Source organism: Drosophila mojavensis, unplaced genomic scaffold, assembly GCF_018153725.1.
Source record: "Drosophila mojavensis isolate 15081-1352.22 unplaced genomic scaffold, ASM1815372v1 contig_277, whole genome shotgun sequence".
NCBI classification, from domain to species: domain Eukaryota; kingdom Metazoa; phylum Arthropoda; class Insecta; order Diptera; family Drosophilidae; genus Drosophila; species Drosophila mojavensis.
Genome location: NW_025318822.1, coordinates 3,425,040 through 3,447,853, shown reverse-complemented (window position 1 = coordinate 3,447,853; position 22,814 = coordinate 3,425,040). Strand labels below are relative to the sequence as shown.

The 22,814-nt window shown below is 41.9% G+C and overlaps 7 protein-coding genes across 13 annotated transcripts in view; 3 read left to right on the top strand and 4 right to left on the bottom strand.

Annotated features, from left to right (window-relative positions):
- Nucleotides 1-22: 22 nt before the first annotated feature.
- Nucleotides 23-1,723, top strand: LOC6574229 (uncharacterized protein CG16817). The gene is made up of 4 exons (XM_002000251.4): nucleotides 23-180; nucleotides 726-812; nucleotides 882-1,144; nucleotides 1,203-1,723. Exons 1-4 carry the CDS (start codon nucleotides 167-169, stop codon nucleotides 1,385-1,387), a joined length of 549 nt encoding a protein of 182 aa, XP_002000287.2. The 5' UTR covers nucleotides 23-166; the 3' UTR covers nucleotides 1,388-1,723.
- A 168-nt stretch (nucleotides 1,724-1,891) lies between these two features.
- On the top strand, nucleotides 1,892-3,402 carry LOC6574228 (nucleoside diphosphate kinase 7). The gene is made up of 4 exons (XM_002000250.4): nucleotides 1,892-2,098; nucleotides 2,155-2,321; nucleotides 2,381-2,548; nucleotides 2,612-3,402. Exons 1-4 carry the CDS (start codon nucleotides 1,988-1,990, stop codon nucleotides 3,306-3,308), a joined length of 1,143 nt encoding a protein of 380 aa, XP_002000286.1. The 5' UTR covers nucleotides 1,892-1,987; the 3' UTR covers nucleotides 3,309-3,402.
- Nucleotides 3,382-6,291, bottom strand: LOC6574227 (peptide transporter family 1). Its single transcript, XM_002000249.4, has 7 exons — nucleotides 5,990-6,291; nucleotides 5,670-5,882; nucleotides 4,905-5,139; nucleotides 4,572-4,840; nucleotides 4,300-4,505; nucleotides 3,928-4,233; nucleotides 3,382-3,867 (listed from the first exon to the last, which is right to left on the bottom strand). Exons 1-7 carry the CDS (start codon nucleotides 6,021-6,023, stop codon nucleotides 3,466-3,468), a joined length of 1,665 nt encoding a protein of 554 aa, XP_002000285.2. The 5' UTR covers nucleotides 6,024-6,291; the 3' UTR covers nucleotides 3,382-3,465.
- Nucleotides 6,292-6,550: 259 nt separating this feature from the next.
- On the bottom strand, nucleotides 6,551-7,550 carry LOC6574226 (transmembrane emp24 domain-containing protein eca). Its single transcript, XM_002000248.4, has 2 exons — nucleotides 7,313-7,550; nucleotides 6,551-7,256 (listed from the first exon to the last, which is right to left on the bottom strand). Exons 1-2 carry the CDS (start codon nucleotides 7,443-7,445, stop codon nucleotides 6,739-6,741), a joined length of 651 nt encoding a protein of 216 aa, XP_002000284.1. The 5' UTR covers nucleotides 7,446-7,550; the 3' UTR covers nucleotides 6,551-6,738.
- Nucleotides 7,551-7,708: 158 nt separating this feature from the next.
- On the top strand, nucleotides 7,709-8,803 carry LOC6574225 (DDRGK domain-containing protein 1). The gene is made up of 2 exons (XM_002000247.4): nucleotides 7,709-7,845; nucleotides 7,910-8,803. Exons 1-2 carry the CDS (start codon nucleotides 7,755-7,757, stop codon nucleotides 8,749-8,751), a joined length of 933 nt encoding a protein of 310 aa, XP_002000283.2. The 5' UTR covers nucleotides 7,709-7,754; the 3' UTR covers nucleotides 8,752-8,803.
- A 263-nt stretch (nucleotides 8,804-9,066) lies between these two features.
- Nucleotides 9,067-10,589, bottom strand: LOC6574224 (SET and MYND domain-containing protein 5). Its single transcript, XM_002000246.4, has 4 exons — nucleotides 10,321-10,589; nucleotides 9,786-10,268; nucleotides 9,548-9,725; nucleotides 9,067-9,488 (listed from the first exon to the last, which is right to left on the bottom strand). Exons 1-4 carry the CDS (start codon nucleotides 10,486-10,488, stop codon nucleotides 9,139-9,141), a joined length of 1,179 nt encoding a protein of 392 aa, XP_002000282.1. The 5' UTR covers nucleotides 10,489-10,589; the 3' UTR covers nucleotides 9,067-9,138.
- A 500-nt stretch (nucleotides 10,590-11,089) lies between these two features.
- LOC6574223 (5'-AMP-activated protein kinase subunit gamma-1) overlaps nucleotides 11,090-22,814 on the bottom strand; it is a 74,270-nt gene continuing 62,545 nt past the window's right edge. For 5 of the 7 annotated variants that reach the window (XM_032730179.2, XM_044008409.1, XM_015167328.3 and 2 more), the window contains 6 exons: nucleotides 22,669-22,802; nucleotides 17,379-17,427; nucleotides 13,224-13,514; nucleotides 12,971-13,149; nucleotides 12,418-12,621; nucleotides 11,090-12,350 (listed from right to left, as the gene is read on the bottom strand). In XM_032730179.2, coding sequence (XP_032586070.2) covers nucleotides 11,505-12,350; nucleotides 12,418-12,621; nucleotides 12,971-13,149; nucleotides 13,224-13,514; nucleotides 17,379-17,427; nucleotides 22,669-22,802 — 1,703 coding nt within the window. In that variant the 3' untranslated portion in view covers nucleotides 11,090-11,504. Of the gene's footprint in view, nucleotides 12,351-12,417; nucleotides 12,622-12,970; nucleotides 13,150-13,223; nucleotides 13,515-13,601; nucleotides 13,968-15,944; nucleotides 16,038-17,378; nucleotides 17,428-18,731; nucleotides 19,928-22,668; nucleotides 22,803-22,814 lie in introns of those variants that run through there. The other 2 variants (XM_015167325.3, XM_015167324.3) reach the window with 2 other exon arrangements.

Below are 22,814 nucleotides of genomic sequence, written 5' to 3'. Positions count from 1 at the left end.
CAGTCCATTGGTTGAACGTTCTCGAACACTGTGTGACTTACTGAGTAGTCATTCTCATTTTGTGCCCGACAATTCGGTTGAAAATTGCATTTTCTGCTGAAAATAGACGTGCGAGCAGTGACCGCGGCTTAGTAAATTAAAATATAGCCAACGCAACAACAATAAAATGTCGACAGCAAGGTAAGCGCAGTGAAAACATCTCACACCCTCCCAATTTAGCTGCCTCAGTAGGAGAATTCTTCTTTTTGTGGCTTCTTTGTGGGACGCGTGCTTTTTGCTGTGGCAGGGGCATCGGCGGCGTCTATTTTCTGTAAAGGGCATTGCCAAGAATATATTATTTTCTTATAGATGCACACTATCCCACTTGCATCTAAAGTATGTTTCAGCCCCCAGAGTCATTTGGTGGGTGTGTCCAATGCGCAACTGCATTGTAGTATTTTTATACAGTTCGCGGCAGTGCCATCAAACTCAATGCGTTTGAGGTTATGTTAGGGTTGGCGCTAATTTTATTTCTAAGTGTTGCCCCAATGGTCAAATTCATACAGGATGGACTTTTATTTCATGCAAATCAGCTATAATTTTTGCATAAGCTTGCACTTTGGAGCGGCTGCTGAAGGGAACGATACTTCGGTTGCCATGATACGATGAATACAATATGCGTTGCCAAGCGGTGTTTCTCAGTTCCCGGTTTGTTTGTTTATCTAAGCATTTGGTTTTGATTTCAGCTCAATTCCTCCGCCAGTTTCCTGGGCTCAGCGCAGCGATTTGATTTATGTTATCATCGATGTGGAATGCAAAGACATTGAACACAAGTAAGCTCTACTCTTTCGTTTAATAAACAAAATAAGATTACATTTGATGCTATTGTTTTCGCAATATAGAGTGACAGACAAGACCTTCACTTTCAAGGGTGTAAATGCACTTGACGCCTCCAAAAAGTACGAGGTCACATTGAACTTTTACAATTCGGTTGATCCGGAGAAGGTGACTAGCAAGAATATTGGACGCTGTTTGGAATTCACAATACCCAAGAAGGAGAACGGTCCCTACTGGCCAACACTGACCACAGATAAGACCAAATTGCACTTCTTGAAGGCTAACTTTGCCAAGTGGCGTGATGAGTCTGACGAAGAGGAGGGTGGTGGTGAGTATGGGAATATTTAAAGTTTATTGATTAAATTTAATATATACTCTCTTGTCAGATGCTAAGGACAACGGAATGTTTAGCAACTTCTTAAATAGTCCGGGAGGCGATTGGAACAACAAATTTGATGATTTCAATGTCGACGAAGATGACGACTCCGACGATAACATACCCAGTCTATCGCAAAATGATGATGAGGACGAAGGTGGGGAGGGCGACAAAGACAAGAAGCCAGCTGCCTAAGCAGCTTGCTGTTTGGGCATTTTTTGAGTAATAGAGTCGTAGCATTAGCCGAGACCCCTATACCGTTAAGTCACACATACACACACACACAAAAGGACAAACACAATCATGCGTTCGTAAACACCTATTCCGAAAACACTAGAGTAGAATATGCGGCATGTCAGCAGAAGCAAGGAAAAGAAAAAGGAACAAAAAATTAATTTTACGCTGGATTTTCATCCCAATAACTAAAACTGGAAAAAGCTACAACCAATTCATTGCGAAGTTTCATTTGCAATTTATTATTTTTTGTTTCCTGTAAATAAAGGGAATTAAAATAAAATATAAAAATCTTAATGTTCAATTTGTTTTGTTTCCATGGTTTGTTTCGCCCACACATATATACATACATGTGTACATACATGCAGACTACGAGTTGAGATCACTAAAAATTCAAATGTCTGGCAACTCTATCAACACCGTTGCTTTGGCAACGCCGGCTTTCAAATTTTGTTTTGGGCAAACAAAATATGCTTAGTAAAAAAAATCATTCTTCAGCTGCTGTCAGTAGCAGTAAATACAGATTGCGTATGGACTGTAATCATATAAAGTAAATATATAATGGCACAGAATGGTAGACTTTCGTTTATAGCCGAATGGTTTCATGTTGAAGCTGGAATAACACGCAGTTACCTATTAACATACTATCTAAGCGACAATGCTGTTGAATTGGTAAGTTGATTATTGCCTTGCAATTCAGGTGAAATTAATTTTTGTTCAATACGCAGTATGACCAGCGTAGCAAGAAAACCTTCTTGAGACGCACCAAAATTCCCGAGTTATCGCCGCGTGATTTCTTTGTGGGTTCCAAAGTCAACGTGTTTGGACGGTCCTTTGATATTGTTGACTATGCGGACGAGATATCACGGAATACGTTGGCCAAATATCGCAAGCGGTGAGTCAGTACTAATCACCATGGTGTACAGCTCGTCTTAACCAAACGATCTTATACAGGGGCTTTGTGCTGCTCAAGAGCTCCATGTGGCCAAAGTACTTGGGCGAGTTTGTCACAACGCTCATTGACAACAAGATCAACATAAACAACGGCCAAATGGTTCAGTTTACACCGACGAGTGTGACGCAGTTTTTGGCCAGCAAGCAGGACGAGGATGTGCAGACATCGTAAGTTTTCTTGTAAATAACGCTAAAGTAAAATATACGAAACTTTAATTCTGCCTCAAAAAGTGTCTTGATGAACGAGCTTCTGGCTGGACCGGCTATTAGTTTGGAGCTCATAGGCGATAATGTGGTTGAGATTATATATGCCTGTTCAAAGTACAATACAGAGAAGGCTTCAACCACCATCGTGCTGTCACCCAGCCTGCAGCATCTGTTTGACCGGGAGGATGTTCGCTATGGTATCTATTGCTCCGAGCGTGAAGAGAATGTGGGCAAGGACTTGAAGTTCTTCTTTGAGGAACGTCACAATATTATTAAGGACTGCCAGTTCAAGAACACCACACTGGCCATCATAAAGCCTCATATAATCAAGGACGGGCTTCTGGGTCAAATACTCAAAGAGATCCTTTCGTCTGGCTTTAAGATAACAGCCATGCGCATGCTGCTAATGGCGCGAGTGAATTGTGAGGAATTCTATGAGGTCTACCGCGGTGTACTGCCGGAATTCATACCAATGGTGGCTCAGCTGGCAAGTGGTGTATGCATGTGTCTGGAAGTAGCATGCGAGGATCCGGAAAAGAACTCGCACCAGGAATTCCGCAACTTTTGCGGTCCAATGGATCCAGAAATTGCCAAGCTATTGCGCCCACATACGCTGCGCTCCAAGTTCGGCAGCTCCAAGGTGCTGAATGGCATTCACTGCACCGATCTGAGCGATGATACAAACCTTGAACTACAGTATATGTTCAAGATACTAGAATGATCCCAATTATCTATATTGTTCAGTTTATTTATTTGTCATTCGACCTAGATGTATGTGTGTGTGTGTAAATAAATTAAAAGTAATTATATTTAAATACCTATTCCACAAATTGAAAAGCCAATCAACTATACTTTTAAATGTACCTTTTTAGACAATGCTACACACTTCCGCTCCGGCTACTGGGGCTCGGAACATTGTCCGTCGCGTTGGGCAGGAGAACAACCAAATCTCCTGTCTGCATATCGCTCTTGAGCTCCTGCAGTCCATACTCGTAGGCCAACAGGGTAAAAATGATAATGCAGACCAGCATTAGCACGGCGTAGAAAAAATACTCGGCTTTTTGGGAGCTCAGAGCATCAAGTTGGGTAATTATCACCACGATGAGATTGCCAAAGGCATTGTTTAAGAACCATGCGGCTGTGACCACAGACTTCATGGATGATGGCGCCTGGGTGAAGGCAAACTGCAGCCCCGGAATGGACAACAGCAATTCGCCCATCATAAGCAGCAGGAACTGGGGCAGCTGCCAGACAATGTTGATGCTCTGACTAGGCGATTGCTATAAAAAAAGGAAAAACAATATTTATTGCTCGATTTGTTGTGCTCGTCGTGCACTGACCATAATGCGATCTTGTAGAATGCCGGCACAGAGAAAGGCAGCAGCTGAACATATGCCGCCAAGAGTGACACTGTGCAGCGGCTTCAGCTCCCAATGGAACAGTCGCCGCAAAAGTGGAACGGTCACATATTGCCAAAGAGGAATGAGCATGAAGAGGAAGATCGGACCCACGGCCTTAGCCTGATCCGGCTCAATGGTGACACCCAGCACTGTCGTATTCATCATAGTTGCCTGGAAGGTCCAGCTGGAGTCCTGCTGTGCGAGCAGCGCAAAATAAACGGGCAAAGGAATGAACAGCTTGGTGATCTACAACGATTATATAGGGAGAAGCGTGAATCTTTAGAGGAAGAACTGGCAGCGCCTTTTACTCACTCGCAACACCTTGGATACATCATTCACAAAATTCACTTCGTATGGTCCAATGGCATTTTGCAGCCAATAGCTGCATCGCTTGGCGGACTTGCGATGTCTCCACTTCTCCACCAGCGCCGTCTTGATGCAGCCACAGTACTTGAAGAGTATATTGTCCCCGAATAGTTTTTCCTTTTTGTAAAAGCATTTGCCGATCAAAAAGATAACTAGAAAACGCATAGGTACATAAGCTGAGAGCTGAGCTGTGGAGAAAATGTTGGCCAACTACTTACTCCATGCCATCATGAAGGAGCTGCCCAGCGTGCCAAACACAGCTGGATAGCATGTCGTCTTATCGAAGCACTGCGTGTTGGCTCTTATCAGCGGCGGTACAACTTTGCTCAAGAATATGCCAAAATAGTAGACGAAGTAATAGAAGGAGAAGTACTCGGCCAAATGGACCGCCTGCTCCGGCAGCTTGAACTGCAGCGCACCCAGCGATGTGATGCAGGCGCGTACAGATCCATTGCCCACCGCTATAAAGGAGATCGAGACCAACAAACTGTAAGTGAAAACATCCATGTATAACGGTAAACAAAATTAAAGACTGGACGAGCTCTACTCACAAAGCTGTCGAGGACATGCCCACCAATGGCACCGATGTCATCGTCAGCAGCAGCCAGCCAAAGCCATAGAGGAAGCAGAAGCCCGATATGGTGCGCACATTGCCCATATAGCTGTCGGCCAGAATAGCTCCAATAATCGGACAGAACTGCCCAAAGAAGTTGAAAATGTGCAACACAATCGTGGAGAAGCTTTCCGTAAAGCTGAGATCATCGCGCAAAAAGAGCACAAGAATGGCTGGAAAAATAGTTGAGATTAAGAAAACTCCTAATTACTTATATGTAGCTAATATCCAAAACTACAGATGCAACTAATTGCTAACTTGAGGCATACTTAAACAAACAATTCTGTTTATTTTAATTGTTTACAATAAGCGGAACGTAAACGAAGAAATAATAGTATTTGAAATATAATAAACCTCTGCGATTCCACCTACGTAAACAAAACTAAGTATTTATTTTCTACATTTACTATCTGATGCCAGTTTGTCATATTTAAAATATTTTTCAGATTTTAAAAACATCAAATCAATCTTAAGCTGTTGCATCTCTTAATGAGACAAGGCCTTGTGGGTCATCCATATGAGCTATCAATAAGACCTCCCATTGTGCATGCACTTCTGTTCGCTGATAAGCTCGACTTTTGGAATATTTTGACATTATAATGGAAGATTACTGTAGACGACCTAAGGCAACTGCATTGTACTGCTATAAAGTGGGTCACACGGGTACATACATATATGTATGCCCCACATCTGTTGCACTTACTGCGCATGCCGTTGGCTGCAAACGCCTCAAAGAACTTGGTGGCCAGTATAAAGCAGACGGCACGTGGATATTTGTACTCGAGCCGTATGTTGGATATGGGTGCAAAGCCATAGTTGGGCAATGAGATGCGTGGCTTTCTTAGCTTCTCGTGCTCCCCAAAATCAGATAACGAATTAGCCGTCGTCTGGGTGAGTTCCGCAATGGCAGGCAATGCTGTAAGGCCAGAGAGACAAATAGAGAGAGGGAGACGAGAAATTAAGAGTCAGTTGCTGGATCTGATCTCTCTTTATAGTTGGCTTATCTTATCGTCCGCAACTCACTTTCTTCGCTGCCGATTTCCGTGGCGCGGAACATTTTCCAGGTGCTTTGACCGCTGCTCAACCTAAACGAGGTAAACTAAACTGCACCTCACAGCCACCCTTTTGTCGCTGTTTCAGTTGTCTTCGAGTTGAGAGCTCAGATTACCAGCGCTGTGTCCGATTCGTTCACCTTGCGGCTTTTGTGGGTCGAGTGCGGTTGACTCTATTCTGCTCTGCAGTCTGTCGGTCCGTTTGCCGATCACCCACGCCGAGAGACAACCTTTGCGCACCACAGCTGAGAAGCTACTAAGCACTGAGATGTGGAGCCGGCGAGAGTCTTGTCTCGTATGCGGCGTCGGCTGTGCTCACTCAAGAGCAAGCATTGAGATAAAAGCAATAGCAAAGTGAATGCATCTCGGCGACAACAATGCGAATGCGACAGGTTATCGCTGTGTTTGCATGTCATGTGCCTGGGCCTCGCTGTTGATAAGGCCAAGTCGCGCTCAGTCGGGCAGAGCGAGTCACGGGACTATCCCGCGATAAGTAGGATGCTGCAGTGGTTAGTGATGCTGTCACAGTTCGTATTTTACAATGGATTTTTATTAAATTAGGCAGAAAAAGTATTTAGCTCGGCAGGCGAAACCAACTAGATAATTAAAACTAAACACGGATCTGGATGAGACATCGATGAAATTCGCATTTGTAATTTGGTTGCATACAAAAACGAGATGAAGGCAAAAGCAACCAATAACCATTGCCACGATGTGCCCTCACACCAGTTTCTTGGCCTCGAAGAAACTCTTGAGATGACGCATCTGCCAGAATCCCATGCAAACGAGGACCACAGTCTGCGCCAGCGACCACCAGAGCACACGAGAGTTGGTGCTCTCGCTTGTGTGACGGAAACGTTCCTCGCGATAGCGCTGATAGTTCTGCTCCTTGGTGATCTGTTCGACCTGGTCAAGCAACTGGCGAATGCGTAGCTGCAGCTCGGTTAGCTTCTCTTTTTGTGCCACATTGGCATAGTCGATGGCATGCTCGCCCACCTGAATATCGAGATGCACGCGCAGCTGGGCTCCATTGAACCAGGCGGTGCTATTGGAGTACATGCAAATGACGTGCTCGCCGGGAGTGTGCGAAGTGAACGACATTCGTCCCTGGGAGCTGTAGACGCGCGACAGGATCACTTTGTCGTCACTATCGCGTACCTCGACGTGCATGCCAATGCCCGGCGAGGATGGCATGAATCCATTGGAGCGTGGATCATAGAGCTCCACTTTGTAGTTCACTGCAACACAAATATAGATGTCAGTTTCTGAGCCACCAAATTATAATGCAGCTTACCAATCACAGTTGTCTCATCGGGCACCTCCTCGATAAAGCATTTGCGCTCCGTTTCCGATATGTGAAAGTATAGGCCACAGGCGCTGTGTAACGCACACAGCACGAGGGCAAGACAGATCCATTGGTCTCGCATTTTTTTTTTTTTTTTGTAAAAATTCCACTTGAGCTTCAATTATTTGTATTATAAAAACTAAGCTCGCCGACACGTCATGAGAAAAAGGCAAAGTGGCTACATTGACAAATTCCCATTTGACAGCTGCGAAAGAGCTGCCACTTGGCAAACAAAACACACACACACATGCGTACTTATATAAAAGGAATTAAGATTACTTATAAGTGGCAACGCTGGCTAAACAGCTGTTTGTTTTGTTGACGCACTAACCAGACAGGTTAGTGGTTGACGTTTAACTTTTGGCATTGTGGGTGCAATTTTAGATAAATAATGGACTTGATACTACTTGTTGGCATTGCAATTGCACTGTTAGTTATCCTGATAACGCTATATTTCCTGCAGAACAAAAATTCAAAGACAGGTATGCAGTGAAATGCAAAAAAATATAATACATTTCACTATACTCTACAACACTTTCCAATCAGAAACAAAAGCAGCTGCGCAACCTCAACGTGGCGTCCCACAACGAGCTCAGGAGGGCGTGCCAAGGCGTGCACAAATTGCGCGGAATCAGCGCAATCGATTGCGTGCGAATCAAAATGCTCCAGCGGCCGCAGCTGCGGCGGCTGCACCTGCCGCTGCTGCCATAGACACAGATAATGACGAAGCGGCGGCAGCTGGTGACGAGAATGGGCCACGAGTGCCACAGGGTGCTGTCCTGGATGAAAAGATGGGCGCCAAGAAACGCGCCAAAATGGAAGCTAAAGAACAAAAACGATTGCAGCGCGAACAAGAGTTGCACGATCGTGAGCAGCGCAAGGTGAAGGAGGCCAAAGAAGATGCAGAGCGCAAGCAGCAGGAGGAGCTCGAGGCGGAAGTGGAACGCAAAAGAGTGGAAGCCGAGCGATTGGCCAAGGAAGAGCGTGAGCGCAAAGAGCACGAGGAGTATCTCAAAATGAAGGCAGCGTTTAGCATCGAAGAGGAGGGCTTCGAAGAAGGCGATGCCGATGAGAAGGAGAGTTTGCTGGCCGACTTTATACAGTACATCAAGGACAATAAAGTCGTTCTACTAGAAGATTTGGCCACAGCATTCAAGTTGAAGACTCAGCAAGCCATAGAACGTATCCAAGAGCTGCAGGCAAATGGGACAATAACCGGCGTCATTGACGATCGCGGCAAATTCATTTACGTCTCAGAAGCGGAGTTGGCAGCCGTGGCCAAGTTCATCAAGCAGCGAGGTCGCGTATCGATTGCGGATTTGGCAGAGAGTAGTAATAAGCTGATAAACCTAACGCCCGTTGCAACTGGTGAAGGTAGCGTCCAATGAGATTTGTTAACTATTGTATATAAATTATATATAGTTGAAAATTGTATACAAATTTTTTGCGTGCATATTTGGAGCCGGGTGTGGCTCAGTGGGATACTCTGTGACCAAAAAAGCTTCAGCAGCTATTTGAAAAATGGAATGCTTTGCTGGTGAACTAAAAAGTTAAAGCGACGGTTACCATTTCTCCCTGCTTTATATATGGCTGAGGATTAAGTTTATAAGTATTAAAATTATCGGATTTTTAAATTGCATCGCGCACCAAAATGCAGAGTTTTAACAAAATAGAATATTTGTCTAAATAATAACAACGTTCGATCTGTTTGTTCTTTATACATTTGTACTCACATGCAGAGTATACATTTTAAAATTTAATTAAAATATGTAGACTTATTGCATATCATCGTCATCGCAGTCGTCCATGTCCTCATCGTCGTCATCCTCGTCGCTGGTAACATCCGGATCAGAGGCCTGTGCTCTGCACTTGGAACACTGACAAACGAATATATAATTTTCGCGTAAAATTTTATGTCTGGAATGACGACTGCGCTCCAACTGGCACTCATCCAAATAGGAAATGCATATCTCTTCTCCTTTTTGAATGGGGGCCACAGCTTTCAGAACGACAATGTCGTTGGAGTAGGGAAACGTGGACTGGGCATTGGGTACACAGCTGTGGTTGACCTTGCTCTGTAGAATGTACAATCCAGAACCCTCGTTGTTTAGGAATTCGCCAGCAACTGAATAGGAATAGCGAATGTTATATTTTTTATATATAATGATAACCGCTGTAACTTACACTCTCCCACTTTCTCATAGATTTGATCGATCACCTTGTCCAGGCTTTCCTTCTCCGCATCAGGCAGCGGTAACTCGGAAACTTTGTTAACCCACTGGGCCAGAACGCTGGTGGCAATGCCTTGACTATTCGTGCCCAATATGCCCATCAAGGTTTTGAAGGCATCCGGTGTAGTAAACTGTGGAGCAGATTGTACTTCTTAGAGCTGAATAAAATGCAAGCTTAAGGCATCACTTGCCATCGCGAACTCCTCGCTCTTGAATGCATTGCAAAAGGCTACATACAGTTGCTCCATTTGCTGCTCAAAGTTCTCGCCCAGCATCTTGTGGTATATTTTCTGCTCGCGATTGACAATCAGTGCTTGAAACGATTGGAGCTGATCCAAAAAGTCCGCCTTATTACTGCTCTGTTGATACATGGCCATCAAGCGAACAATCAGCATGATTGTGCCCGTCTCTGGCGGATAGTGCATCTTCTTCCACGTCTCGTTCAGCACATTAATGGGATGTGTATCGTCCGTCCGGAAGGCGCCCATGCAAGATACCCGATGATAGCGTTTCTGTGCCTCCACCAAGCAATCCTCAGAGCAGTACCGCACTTTGCAACGCGGACACTGCGTGAATTGTGAGAACCAGGTAGCTGTGGGATCGTGCTCGATCAAGGGCACCATGACTGCCTGGTTGTTGGCCAAACGTCGAACGTTTTCCAGCAATGTCTCCAGCTGAAAGTTAAGTTATAAATGGGCTGTCAGACAGTTGTTATTTCTTATTTACCGGTCGCATGCAATGGTCGCACGCTGCATAGCCATAGGCTTTGTTCCATGAGAACTGATGCGACACGAATGGCTCCTCCTCGAAGATGACCTCATCGACTGCAAAGTTCTTTGTTGCTATCATGGCACGCCCCTTGCCGGGTAGCTCCTGTATCTCAAAATAGTTCATGTTGTCGCCAATCACTATTGTAATTTGACATAAACAATACCAGTTGGGCACTCTTCGAATATGCACGTGCAGATGGTTGGTTGACTATCGATATCAATAACGATAAGATTTATGCTTGAGATATGGCAGCACTACTGAAATATATTGCAATACATATAGATGTTATGCTAATTATACATCATTTGTAGACATTTATTAACGTTATAATAAGTTGATAGAAAATACCCTATAATATTGCAAATATACTAGCTGTTTGGTATATTTTTCCTTGACTCGGTTTATCATTTGCGCCTTAATTTATTTCAGCTAGTGATGAGCACCTGCCTGCTATCGGGACTTGACAAGACGTGTACAATAGTATCGTCCAAAAGGCGCCAAACGTTGAAATTTAAAATTTCTTAGAGTCGCTGCTCTTAAAAATTGTGCGAATCAATTTAGTGCCATAATTTTTAATAACTATTATAATTCAATTTAATCCCTAGTAACTGACAAACGTTGTTGTACATTAATGGAACCAAATGCCGGTCAATTGTCAATGTTTACTTTTTAATAAAACCTTCCCAATGATCCCATTTCGAGTAAATTGAGTACACCTTATATGTTAAATGGAAACAACTGTTTTTTATGACTTGTACTATACTATTATATAATAATCAATTACATAATTTAAAATTTTAAGACAAGCTAATGTAATTTGTTGATTTTGTTTTTGTTTTTTCGTGTTTTAAATATAATATATATAAACATTTTTGTTAACAGGTGTGTATGTGTGTGTTGTGTTTTTAGTTGTTTTCTTGTAAAATACATAATCATAATCATAATTATAGTTTATAATTGTAATCATATTTTCTCTCGTATATAATAACTTTTGCGCCTAACATCTAATAATATTCAAATATAAATTTTTCCACTCTGAAATTAGTTTTATTGTTTAGTTCCTTCTCGTTTGCTTTCTTTGTGTATATTTCTTTCTTGTTTTTTTCTTGGGTTTCTTTATTTATTATTAAATTAATTTTTTATTCACTAACCAGCGCCATTTCGCGCGCCGTGGGCGTCGCCAGCGACTGGCCAAGCGCCGAGGCTGCCGAAACGGCGCTGCTCAGCCCGTTATCCTCGTCGCCGTTGACCGTTCGCGTCGCTGCAGCGATTGCGGCAGCGGCTGCCTTTTTGCGCTCTACTTCATCATCCTGATGCCGCACATCCTCATCATTGTTGTCGTCATCGTCATCGCCGCCCCTATCATCATTGTCGGCTTGTTCATGCGCCTCATCGGCAAAGGACACTTCGGCTGGACTGCTATTGCTATCACCATTTGGCGTCGCTGACGCCTCGGCTAGATCATGCTGATTATTGTTGGCTTTGTCTTCACTGGCGGACTTATTATTATCACTATCAGCATCGCTCTTGGGCGTCGGCGTCGGAGCTGGCGCTGGCGCTGGCGCAGCGGTTGCCTCCTCCTCGGGTATGTCCTCGATAAGGCTGCGGTTGCCAGAGCTGGCCGCCGATGGACTACGCGGCGGTGCCGCTGTCGACTCCGATATCGACTCCGCCTCAGCTGCTCGGCGCAAGAGCACCGGATCAGAGGCACGTAGTGAGCTCTCGGAGCCACCGACTCCCTCACCGCTCGGTCGCAGCACCAGATAGAGCAATATGTCTGACAGCGAGATGATGCCAATCACCTTGCACTGATCGTCGACAACGACCAGGCGATGCACCTCGGCGCGCACAATGCGCTCCATGATCGTGTAGAGCGACTCGTCCAAATTGCACTTCTGCACGCCCTCGAACCACTCGTTGCGATGCTCGTTCGCCTTGCGCAGCGAGACATCGAGATCGTTGTAGGTCTTCTCAGCAGCGAGATTCTGTGGAAGATAAATGCAATGTCGCATCACTATGCCCAACAGTTGGCAAACACTCGAGTTTACTTACAATCACATCGAACTTGGCATAAATGTCAACGAGTCGTCCCTCGGAATCGACCAGCGGCAGCGCCGAGACACGTCGCTCCACAAACTTCTTGAGCGCTGTGATGATGCTTGTGTTCTCGTCGGCGGTCTCGATGTTGTCGTAGGTGCCGATCTTCAGATCGCGCAAACTCTTCTTCATATATGCGGGCTTTGGTAATTCATTAATCTGTGAAAGAATGGAAATTATAATATGATATATAAATATAAGAGATTAAGGATAAAGGTTTAACAGATAAGATCAGAGAAGATCAATAGGACTACTTCTGCTATATTATATTCCAAAATTTATATATCAAGCTCATTTACTTGTATGTATATTCAAAAGAACTTTAAGTGAGCTTTACAGGTTTTTTTGGTGTTTTGCATTTTAGCTTGATTTTGGAAGATTTTTCCGACTGGAATGTAGATATGTTTAGATACATAAGTGAATTCATTTGGCACCTGTCTGATTTGTTATGGTCTATTTATAATCTCTGCTGATTCAATATTAACATTAGTTAATGGATCTCACTCACATATAAAAACAGGAACCTCAGTATGCGTTTATGTGTCAATATGTACAAAACATTGCCATTCTCTGGATTGATCACAGGCAGGCGATGTATGCGGCTGTGTATGAGAATTTTGATGGCATCATAGAGGGAGGCGTCCGGTCCGATGCTGACCAATGGCATCACCTGGTTATGTAGCACACCTGCAAATTAGAAAGAATTCCAAAGTAAATAAATGAATATATGCAGGCGAGTAATATGGCTAATGTATACTGACTGCGCCACGTGTCCAGTTTGTGCTCCTCCAGCTGCTCCATGGACGCGTTGGGTGACTTATAATACATTTGCAAGATCTTTATAAAGTCTGTGATGGTCAGCATGCCCACAAACTGTTGCTTCTCGGAGTCCCAGAGCGGGGCCGCACGCACGCCATTGTAGACCAGCGCATAGAAGGCCTTCTTCACCAGCAGCTGGGTGTCGAAGACGACCAATTTAGCGGAGGTGGGTATCAGATCATAGCACTTGTGAAAACGAAAGAACTTGACAAAGATCTGTGAATCGTCCTCCTCTGCAAAGTAGAAAGGAAAGCATGTGTTAAATGGATTTACTTTAAGCTTGATCTAATTTATTGGCAATTCTAGACTACGCTTGGCACCTTTCTTGAGCAGCTGAGCGAGCAGACGCTTCCAGGCATCGGAGATTTGTTCGAACTCCTTAATGCTCTCCAATGGATAGCAGAGCACATCACTGGGTCGACCGCTGCCGCCGAGCACCAAGCGGCCCGCATGATTCGAATAGAAATGCAGCTGTAACATGCGAGGAGGAGCTGTGCTTTGGGGGCTATCGGGTGGCTTGAATTGAGCCACGGCGAGGCACCATCAGCTCAATGGAGGCACTGCCAATTGACTGGGGCACTCACGCACGCACACACTGAATCGATTTTGTTTAGCAACGCTAATTGAATGTTCAATTGAGCGTTAGCAGCGGCTTAACAGCGACGCGCCCTTCCAGGCGCTTCTCACTGTTATCGATACGTAAAACAAATGCACAAAATTCTAAATATTTATTTCTCGTATCGTATTCTATTTGCTCTACAATTTAGCAACAGCGACAACAACAGATCTTGATATATACAGATATATATACATACATATGTACTGCATTTACTATATAGATGTATGTAAGCTGGCCATAAATTTGTTGTCTGTCTGCATTTCAATAAATTACATTTAGACATTTTAATTAACATAAATTTAGCATTGCAATAAAAGCGAGAGCCGAAAATATAGCAAATTGACGAGCCGCTAGTTCCTACAGATAGATCCTACAATTTCTGCGGACTGAAAATTCATTTAATCAAAATAATTGTCTACGGCCATTTCACGCAATTGCCACCAGTGGGGAGACCCTTCCCTATGCAACGGGCGACATGCTCTATGAGAACGAATAAACATTAAGGCGTTTCGCTGGGTGTTAATCAAATAAATGTCTGTCATATATAGCCGAACACTTATATGTCAACGACTGATAAATGCAGAGAGCGTACCCAAACAAAAATGACAACAATATACATTTGTATATATAAATTGAGCATTGTCTGAGCGCCCTATTTGAGAACATTGGTTAAATATGTGTGCCAAGAAATTAATTAACCTGCCCAAACATTGTACGAGCGCCTCGCTCCCTAGGGGCCTCAATCTTTCATTGCTTTTCAACAAATATGCCGAAATGGTATGAGAATGCGATATTATAATTTATGGCAAATGCTTTTCACTTTGAACGGATGATGAACCACTCTTTGGAATATTGAAAATATTCCAATTTTCAGCATTCAAATAGATCAATGTCAAATTAGCTGAATTGGCACGCGTTTCTTGAACTGAAACTGCTCTATATAGCATTTGAAAAATGTCTATTTTAAAACCTTTTTTAAAGCATTATTAATAAGAGAACTTAAATTGGTAGATAAATAATTTATATTTAAAACCTTTTTTCTTTCCATTTTGCTTTGCCTTTCTTTCGCCCTTTTGCCAATCTAATCCAAATGGAATAATTCTACTATTGTGGAAACATAATAAATTTGCCTCATCTGCTTCATAATTTAATCTCCCACACTTTTTTTAAATATTTTTTTGGGGTTTATCTTTCTTTTTTTTTTTTTTGCATATTTATTGTTTTTGTTTTTTAACAAATTATACGCTGTCTGCGCTGACAAAGCTGCCAAAAAGACGAAGAAGCAGCAACGTCTAAATAAAAAGCGAAGGTTGCTCGAGATAAGTGATATATTATCAAATATATATACAAATATATATCAAATATTGCTCATATTGAAATATGCATTTTTTCGCTTTTTCTTCATCCTAATGGAGACTTTATTGCTGTTTAATTTTCTTATTATTTATTTGCTTTTTTTTTTAAACATGTTGCAAGGGCAAGAAATTGAAAAAAAAAACAAAAATAAGAAGGTTGAGATAAATAACTGAAACAATGAAGAAGCAGATAGAAAAAAGGTGAAGGCTGTTCCCAAGCGAAGGTGTGCGTGTGTGTGTGTGTGTTATATGGCTATATATCTCTTTTCGTATTATCATTTAAATATTTGCTATTGCTGCTGTTGCTATTCTGATTGATTTCTCTTCTATTTTTTGTATTTTTTTATATCGTTTTGTTCTTTTATTTATATATATTTTTTGTTTTCGCACAAGTTAATTAAAATGCTTTGAGTTCTTTTTCATTAATTCAGTGTTGTTTTTGTTATTGTTATTTGTTCTGTTTTAAACAATTGCAAAACGATTTCAATTGTGGCAGCTTCTCTTCAGCTGGCGTCGCGGCGCGGCGCCTGAATGAATATATAGACGAATATTTCTATTTGTTTCTTTTAACGAATTCTTCCACAGTGACTAATGGGTGCTTTAACAGACATCGTTAGGCCTTCAACTGCAGTCCATTGTATTTGACCGATCTTTAGTTCTAGTTAATATCCAGCACTTTGTGTATATACTTTTATTTTTCTTCTCTCTGTAGAGCTAACGAGGTAATATCTATTTTGTTTGTGAAGCGCGGCGCTTTGCTTGTTTATTTGTCGCCCGTCCAAACGTCTCGAGATTTTATCATAAACTGATTCTACCGTCTCTGTTGCTGTTTTTGTGTATTTCGCTTTTCCCATTGGTCGGAAAAGCGAAAAACTTTTTCGCGCAAAGCACAAAGCAAAAAAAAAAAAAAATAAAAAAAATTCAACACAAAAACAAAAAAGAATTTATTTGTTGTTTAATTTTCGCTGCACCGAAATGGAAATACCCTTTCAACTGTAGAGTATAATGGAAGGGAAATTCTGTTCGACTTTTGAATTCATATAAATTCTTATAGAAACTTTAGAATTGTAGAAATATATTGAGTTTCATTCAAGCATAATAAATTTCTTTATTATAGGTCAAAACGCATTCTTATTAATCAACTGTATAACAGTTTTTCACATTAAAAATTCTCAATTTTCGATGAAGGCTCAATTTGAGCTGATTTAATCGAGTTAACATCTGTGTTATATTTCTGTTTAAATAAAATATTTTATTTTCCTGGCTACGAAATTCCAACACTTTTGCTAGTGTATACAAATGCAGAGAGCGATATACACATACATATATACGTATAGGTGTATGTATTCAAGATCAACTTCTAAATAAACAAACCAAAAATTGCGGAACAAATTTTATAATCTATAATGGCAGATCCGTCCAAATATCATATTGAATATGACGCTAATGATGTTCATGAAATGCATCGAATTGGCAGCCAAATGCACAAATTTCGATGGGAAATTGCAAACGGACAAATGACATAGTGAAAGCCAGACACACAAAGAGAGAAACAGTCAGAGCGACAGAGAGAGAGAGAGAAAGAGAAAGATTTGCAGATAGATCATCTCGGGGCACCTTTGGGAACTTATAATTAGCGCTAATGAAACTAAAAAACAAGGAGGTGTGTTCAGCATCTGCGTCAACCAGATACGCATCACTAATGGACTCCCTACAATATACACATAGTCGATACATTCTCTATATAAATATATTCATAGTTAATATTCGAACATGTTTATCGCGCTGCAGAGCTTTATAACTAAATAATTTTCCTGCTACCTACGCAATGTTGTACGTTTAATCCCTGTGATATATGATTTTGATTAAATCAAAAATACCCACATATATGTACATATACATATTTATTTATTTATATAATATCTATACATCTGTTCTTCGTGGTTAAGTGTCGCGACGTGTGCCGACAGATAAAAAGAAAGAAAGAAATATTGATGCCTCAGCCTCTTCTTGGCCAGTTGCCAAGTGTAGCTGCTAATTTATTTGAACGATATATGAATTTGTTTAACAGTTTTCCTCTCACATCCCAAACGAGCCCCCGGTTTCTTTTTTGGTTTACTTACCGAAATCTGAAAGGTTTACTTTGTCCAGGAAGGGATCGGCACGCGGCAACTGCAAAGGAGACAGAATATTGTTTAAGTTGTTTAAGAAATTCATTAGCAACTTTAATTATGTTAATGTCATACGTCATAAGAAAATAACATGCCAATTTTAGAGACGACGTAATATGTGATGCAAGTAACTGACTTATGTTAAAAATTGACAGTAATAAAAGCTTGGTTCTTAAGGCAATAATGTAATTATGTTAAGCGTAAATGTAATAAGAGCACGTAAGGGAATAACATAATTATGTTAAAATGCAATTCCATTTGCTGTGCATACGTTTAACGTAATCTTAAAGTCACGTTTACATATAAGTAAATTACACATGTTTGTTTTACGTCTCAAATACATAAGCAATTCACTATTTGAGTTAAAGCGTTAGTCGTATCTCATGTATAACAGCTAAATCAGATAACAAATTGTCAGATAAATTACTCAAATAAAATTCGTATACTAGTAGAAGTCGTATTTTTTGATTACACTATCCCAGCAGCATCCATTATCACTTTCAAGGTACATTTTGCAGACTAAAAAGTATTTTAAATTCGGGTCACACCGATTGTCACTATATCAATTGGCCTATTATTTTTAAAGTGTATGAATACAATTACCTAAATATAACCGCGTGTGTTTATAAGTATGGATGTGTGTACATATGTTTATCTGAATGAGCACGAGCAGTGCTCCAAGACGTAATCGCTTAATCAGAAAACAGGCGACGCAATCGCAGATAAAGGAATGCAAACTTCAATATAAATATTTATGAGTTACTCTCATTGTCTCTCTCTCTCTCTCTCTCTCTCTCTCTCTTTCTCATTCTCCCTATCTCTTGAGCTCTGTTATGCGCATTTATCATGCGTCTGCGTTGAATATATATAGATGAAAAGTTTTATTTGAAATTAGCATTGAAATGTGCATTTGTGGAATGAGTAGCAATCGTAAGTGCCATAGGCAAACAGGCGTTCGAAAAGTTTGCAATCTCTGTAAACAATTAGACAGTGAGCGAGAGAGAAACAGAGGAAGAGAGAGAGCCTGCCATTAGCTCTGCCTCTCTCCCTTTCTCTCTCTCTCTCTCTCACCGATAAACGAGCTCTCAACTGCTGACCAAAAGCGACGGCAGCGTCAAGGCAATTAAATTGACACTGAGCACAGCAAAAGCTGTTCGGCGAAATAAGGCGAATGCAAGATAAAATAGAAATGCCTACAACTGCTGTAAACAACAAGAGAAAAGCTTAGCTGTCAACGAATTTTCGATATTATCCTCTCGCTCCCACTCACGCTATCGGTATATCTCTTTCTCTCTCACCACTTACGCTAATTTTTCGCCCAGTCTGCAATTGTTGTTGCTGTCGCTTCCATTGCTCGATCTGCTCAATGCTGTAGTCGCTGCGTCGCCGCAAGAGCAGACACTGATGCACCGGCGCGGGTGACGAATGCCGTGGCGAATTGTGGGTGCTTTGGCTGCTGCTGCGCCGCTGATAGACCAACGACTGTTGCAGTCCACCAGCAGCCAGCTCACTGCGGCCAGCAACCGGTGAATGACCTGCAGACAGACGCTTGCCAGGCATCAGACCATTTGCAATGTTGTTGCTATTGTTGTTACTGCGTTGCTGCTGCTGCTGCTGCTGCTGCTGCGATTGTTGTTGCTGTTGTTGCTCTTGATTCTTATTATTGTTCATTGCTGCCTTACGACGCATCAGCACTGCCGGCATAGCAGCTGACAGAGTTGCTGAAAGTTTTCTAGAATCTTTTTGTTTGACTTTAGTGTTGTTGTTATTGCTGCTGCCGTTGCTACTATTGCTGCTGCTGCTGCTGCTGGAGCCGATGTTGTCATCGCGTCTGCTTACGTGCTGCGATTGACGTTGACCATCCATAAAATCTGTGAGATTTGTGCTATTCAGCAGCTGATAGTTTGCGCCGGCCGCGGTTCCGTTACTTGACAACAGAGTGGGCAGATGACTGTAGCGCCTCTTTCGGTATAGCGGCGAATTGCTAAGAGAGCGCGCCTTGCGGGCAACCTTCGCGTGCAAACTGTCATAGCTGCCGCCTAAGCTCTCATAGGTTCTCTCTTTGCTTTTGCTACTGTTGTTGTTCTTGTCGCTGTCATTATCGGGCAGATTTGGGTCAAAGCGGACGCTTAATTTCCCATTGTTATTGCTGTTGTTGCTGTGTAGTAATTTGGAAGCTGTCTGCTGTGGCAGGCCAGCCGCTGCCGCTGCCGCTGTTGCTGCTGCTGAGGGCAGCACACCAACACGAGGTGTGCTCGGCTCAAACGCGGAATAGCGACGACGATACATGTGCAAATACACAAATACACGCGCACTGCAATAATTTCACTAAGAACACTCTCACCTACACTCACGCACTGCACTGATAAAACACGCTCGCGTGCTAAGGAAACGATATGCGTATATATTGGAAAAATTGCAAGCGAGCGTTGCTTTTTGCGTTTGCTATTCACGGTTCCGGGCACGTCTGCGCGCTCCCAAATGTAAACGTAAACTGGTTAACAGTTTGTTGAGCGTTGCTGCCATATGATCAACACGTGTGTGTGCGTGAGTATGTATGTGTGCGAGTGCTAAAGCTTAAGTAAACACACACACGAACACATGCAAACAACGCAGAGAGGCCAATCTATGTCGTATCGAAGTTCAAACACACTAAACAAAAGGTTTCCATCATGCCGTTGAGTATATGTATACATTTATTTCACTCATAAACAGATTGCCTCTATTAATCTGCAGTGTTTGTTTTAATCTATAATTAAATTAGTTAAGTGCACTGCAGCAATCACAAATTGCACTGCGATAACCGAGCACTCTACCTATCCAAGTGTATCAACCGAAAAAACGCATGGCATTCGTTCGTTCGCATTCTTGAAGCTTCTTCAAAAAAGAAAAACAAAAACAGCAACAACAGCACAAATAGTGAGCGTGCATTTCAGAGAGAGAGCGTGCCCAAGTGCTAAGTGCTCGCCCACATACACATAGGATAAGCAGTAAGCAGTGGGCGAGTGCTAACAGCGCCATTGCAGACAGAGAGAGAGAGAGAGAGAGAGAGAGAGAGCAAAAGAGACAGATTATGAAAAGAAGGCCGCAGTGAAAAGCTTCTTTTGTAAATATACTCAAGAGGCCGATAAACAAAGTAAACGCAGCTACAGATTGTGGACACAGAGAGCGAGAGAGAATTTGATTTGAAATTCAGTTGGACTTCGCATAAAGCAATCGCATATGAATTATGTGAAATGCGCACGATAATTAATCATAATTAGCTGAGACAAACACACACGCACACACACACACACACATACACACGCATGTATATTTTACTATGCTAGCCATTGCGTGAGGCTTTCTCCGCAGCTGACGTCAAGAGCACCAGAGAGAGGACTTTGGCAACAATTCTTGTTAGCGGCGTAAAATGTCGTACTTGTCAATACATAACGCAACAACAACGACGAAGCCAGTTCCGCATTAATGACTACGTTGCGGAGTGTGAAAAAATTGTAAACAAGGCGTTCGTTGTAAGAATATTTAAGCCAATTACGTTGACCTTGTGGTTACGTCAACAACAATATAGAACAAAACTATCGACGATAATGGTAAAGTTAATGGCAATGTGCGCTAGCTGGAATAGCGCCCACTCAGAAAACTAAATTGAAATTATGACTAATAGTTTATAGCCTCTCAGTGATATTATTATCAGGAAAACCATAACAAATGTTAATCGCAAAAAAAAAAAAACAGCTAATAAATTCAAAAGCTATAAAAACAGCGCGCACATTAACATCTGTTAAGCTGAAATGTTTACAGTAGTTTTCTGCTACAAAAACCGTTGCATACTTGAGGGCAGAAACAGAAAGTCACTCGGACAAAGTAAAAGCTTGCAGAAATGAAGTCGCACACTGCTGATTTAGCAAGGAAATTATGCTAACTGAATGAAAAGGGAAAGGGGGAGAGGAAATAATTGAATGCGGCATCAAGCTATTTGTCAATGTCAAACTAATACTGCGATGCTATCCGCAGGGCAATGCCGCGACGGGCAATTCTAAGGGGAATTTCTTTATCTTGGCAAAAATAATAAGTACCAAATGGGATTGTTACGACAATTTGAGTAGCGAAATTAAGGTAGAGCTTGCTTTCAATCGATTTAATTTCAATAATGAATAAATGAGGGAAAACAGAATAGAATAGAATAGACTAATATTTAAGTTAGGGTGTCTAGGGATTTTTATACCCTGAACCCATTTTCAATGGGAAATCAGGGTATAATGGTTTTGTTGAAATGTATGTAACAGGGAGAAGGAGGCGTGGCAGACCCCACAAAGTATATATATTCTTGATCAGGGTGACGAGCTGAGTTGATTTGGCCCTGTCCGTCTGTCTGTCCGTCTGTCCGTCTGTCCGTATGTATGAACGCGTCGATTTCAGAAGATATAAGTGCTAGAGACTTCAAATTTTTTTTAAAATGTCCGTAATTACAGCGCGCATATCAAGTTTATCATTAAAAATCGATAACTCATCTCGATCTTTTTTTATCGATAAAAAACCTTATCGAAACCCAGTTATAAAATTATATCTTCTACACCTTTATAGCTAGAGTCTCCAAATTTTTAATGTATGCTTATATGCAATTTATACAATTTCGGTTTTTGTTAAAATTTACCCCCCACCTCTAAATTCACCCCCTCCCCCTCACTTTTGTAAAAAGCGTATTTCAAATACTAGAGACTTGTGCTTTGGCAATTACATGCATATTCATGTTATAATCATAATCTAAAAGTTTCATGAAGATCGTACGTCCATAAAAAAAGTTATTAAACAATTAAGTTCTCATAGTAAGCGCACACTGCAGCCCATGCGTGTTTATGCGTGGTTGCTTGTATGTGTATGTGTGTGTGTATGTGTGTGTGTGTATGCGTTTGTGTCTGTATGCGTGTGTGTGTGTATGTGTGTCTGTATGCGTGTGTGTGTATGTATACCTGTGTGTGCGTACGTGCGTGTGTGTGTGTGTGTGTGTGTGTGTGTTTCTTGTGTAAGCTGAAAGTCGCGAAAAAGTATTGAAATATCTATTGCTCCAAGGGTTCAGGGGATCTCGTAGTCGAGCAGTCTCGACTAGAGCTTTCTTACTTGTTTTTTTTTTTTTGTAATTGAATTTAGTAACTTTTACTGAACTCTTAGCTGTTAAGTGAATTTATTAAGAATAGAGTTACTAAATAACTGAAGTTTTGGGTAACCTAATAGTACTTACACCTCTGGAGTCTCTGAAGAGTATGGCTGCATGGTGTGGATCTAGAGTGCCATCGCCTCGATAGCTACGACCGGCAGCACCCACCGACGCACGCCGTTTCTCCAAATCTGCCGACGCGCGCCGCATATGAGCACCTAATTAAAGAG

Coding starts and splice junctions, on each gene's coding strand:
- LOC6574229 (XM_002000251.4), top strand. Junction 813..881: donor TGCAAAGACATTGAACACAA/GTAAGCTCTACT, acceptor TTCGCAATATAG/AGTGACAGACAAGACCTTCA. Junction 1,145..1,202: donor TGACGAAGAGGAGGGTGGTG/GTGAGTATGGGA, acceptor CTCTCTTGTCAG/ATGCTAAGGACAACGGAATG.
- LOC6574228 (XM_002000250.4), top strand. CDS start 1,988: ATGGCACAGAATGGTAGACTTTCGTTTATAGCCGAATGGTTTCATGTT. Junction 2,099..2,154: donor GCGACAATGCTGTTGAATTG/GTAAGTTGATTA, acceptor TTCAATACGCAG/TATGACCAGCGTAGCAAGAA. Junction 2,549..2,611: donor GACGAGGATGTGCAGACATC/GTAAGTTTTCTT, acceptor TGCCTCAAAAAG/TGTCTTGATGAACGAGCTTC.
- LOC6574227 (XM_002000249.4), bottom strand. CDS start 6,023: ATGTTCCGCGCCACGGAAATCGGCAGCGAAGAAA. Junction 4,506..4,571: donor CTCCTTCATGATGGCATGGA/GTAAGTAGTTGG, acceptor TGCGTTTTCTAG/TTATCTTTTTGATCGGCAAA. Junction 3,868..3,927: donor TTCTACAAGATCGCATTATG/GTCAGTGCACGA, acceptor CTTTTTTTATAG/CAATCGCCTAGTCAGAGCAT.
- LOC6574226 (XM_002000248.4), bottom strand. CDS start 7,445: ATGCGAGACCAATGGATCTGTCTTGCCCTCGTGCTGTGTGCGTTACAC. Junction 7,257..7,312: donor CGATGAGACAACTGTGATTG/GTAAGCTGCATT, acceptor TTTGTGTTGCAG/TGAACTACAAAGTGGAGCTC.
- LOC6574225 (XM_002000247.4), top strand. CDS start 7,755: ATGGACTTGATACTACTTGTTGGCATTGCAATTGCACTGTTAGTTATC. Junction 7,846..7,909: donor GAACAAAAATTCAAAGACAG/GTATGCAGTGAA, acceptor CTTTCCAATCAG/AAACAAAAGCAGCTGCGCAA.
- LOC6574224 (XM_002000246.4), bottom strand. CDS start 10,488: ATGAACTATTTTGAGATACAGGAGCTACCCGGCAAGGGGCGTGCCATG. Junction 10,269..10,320: donor GCGACCATTGCATGCGACCG/GTAAATAAGAAA, acceptor CTTAACTTTCAG/CTGGAGACATTGCTGGAAAA. Junction 9,726..9,785: donor AGAGCGAGGAGTTCGCGATG/GCAAGTGATGCC, acceptor TCTGCTCCACAG/TTTACTACACCGGATGCCTT.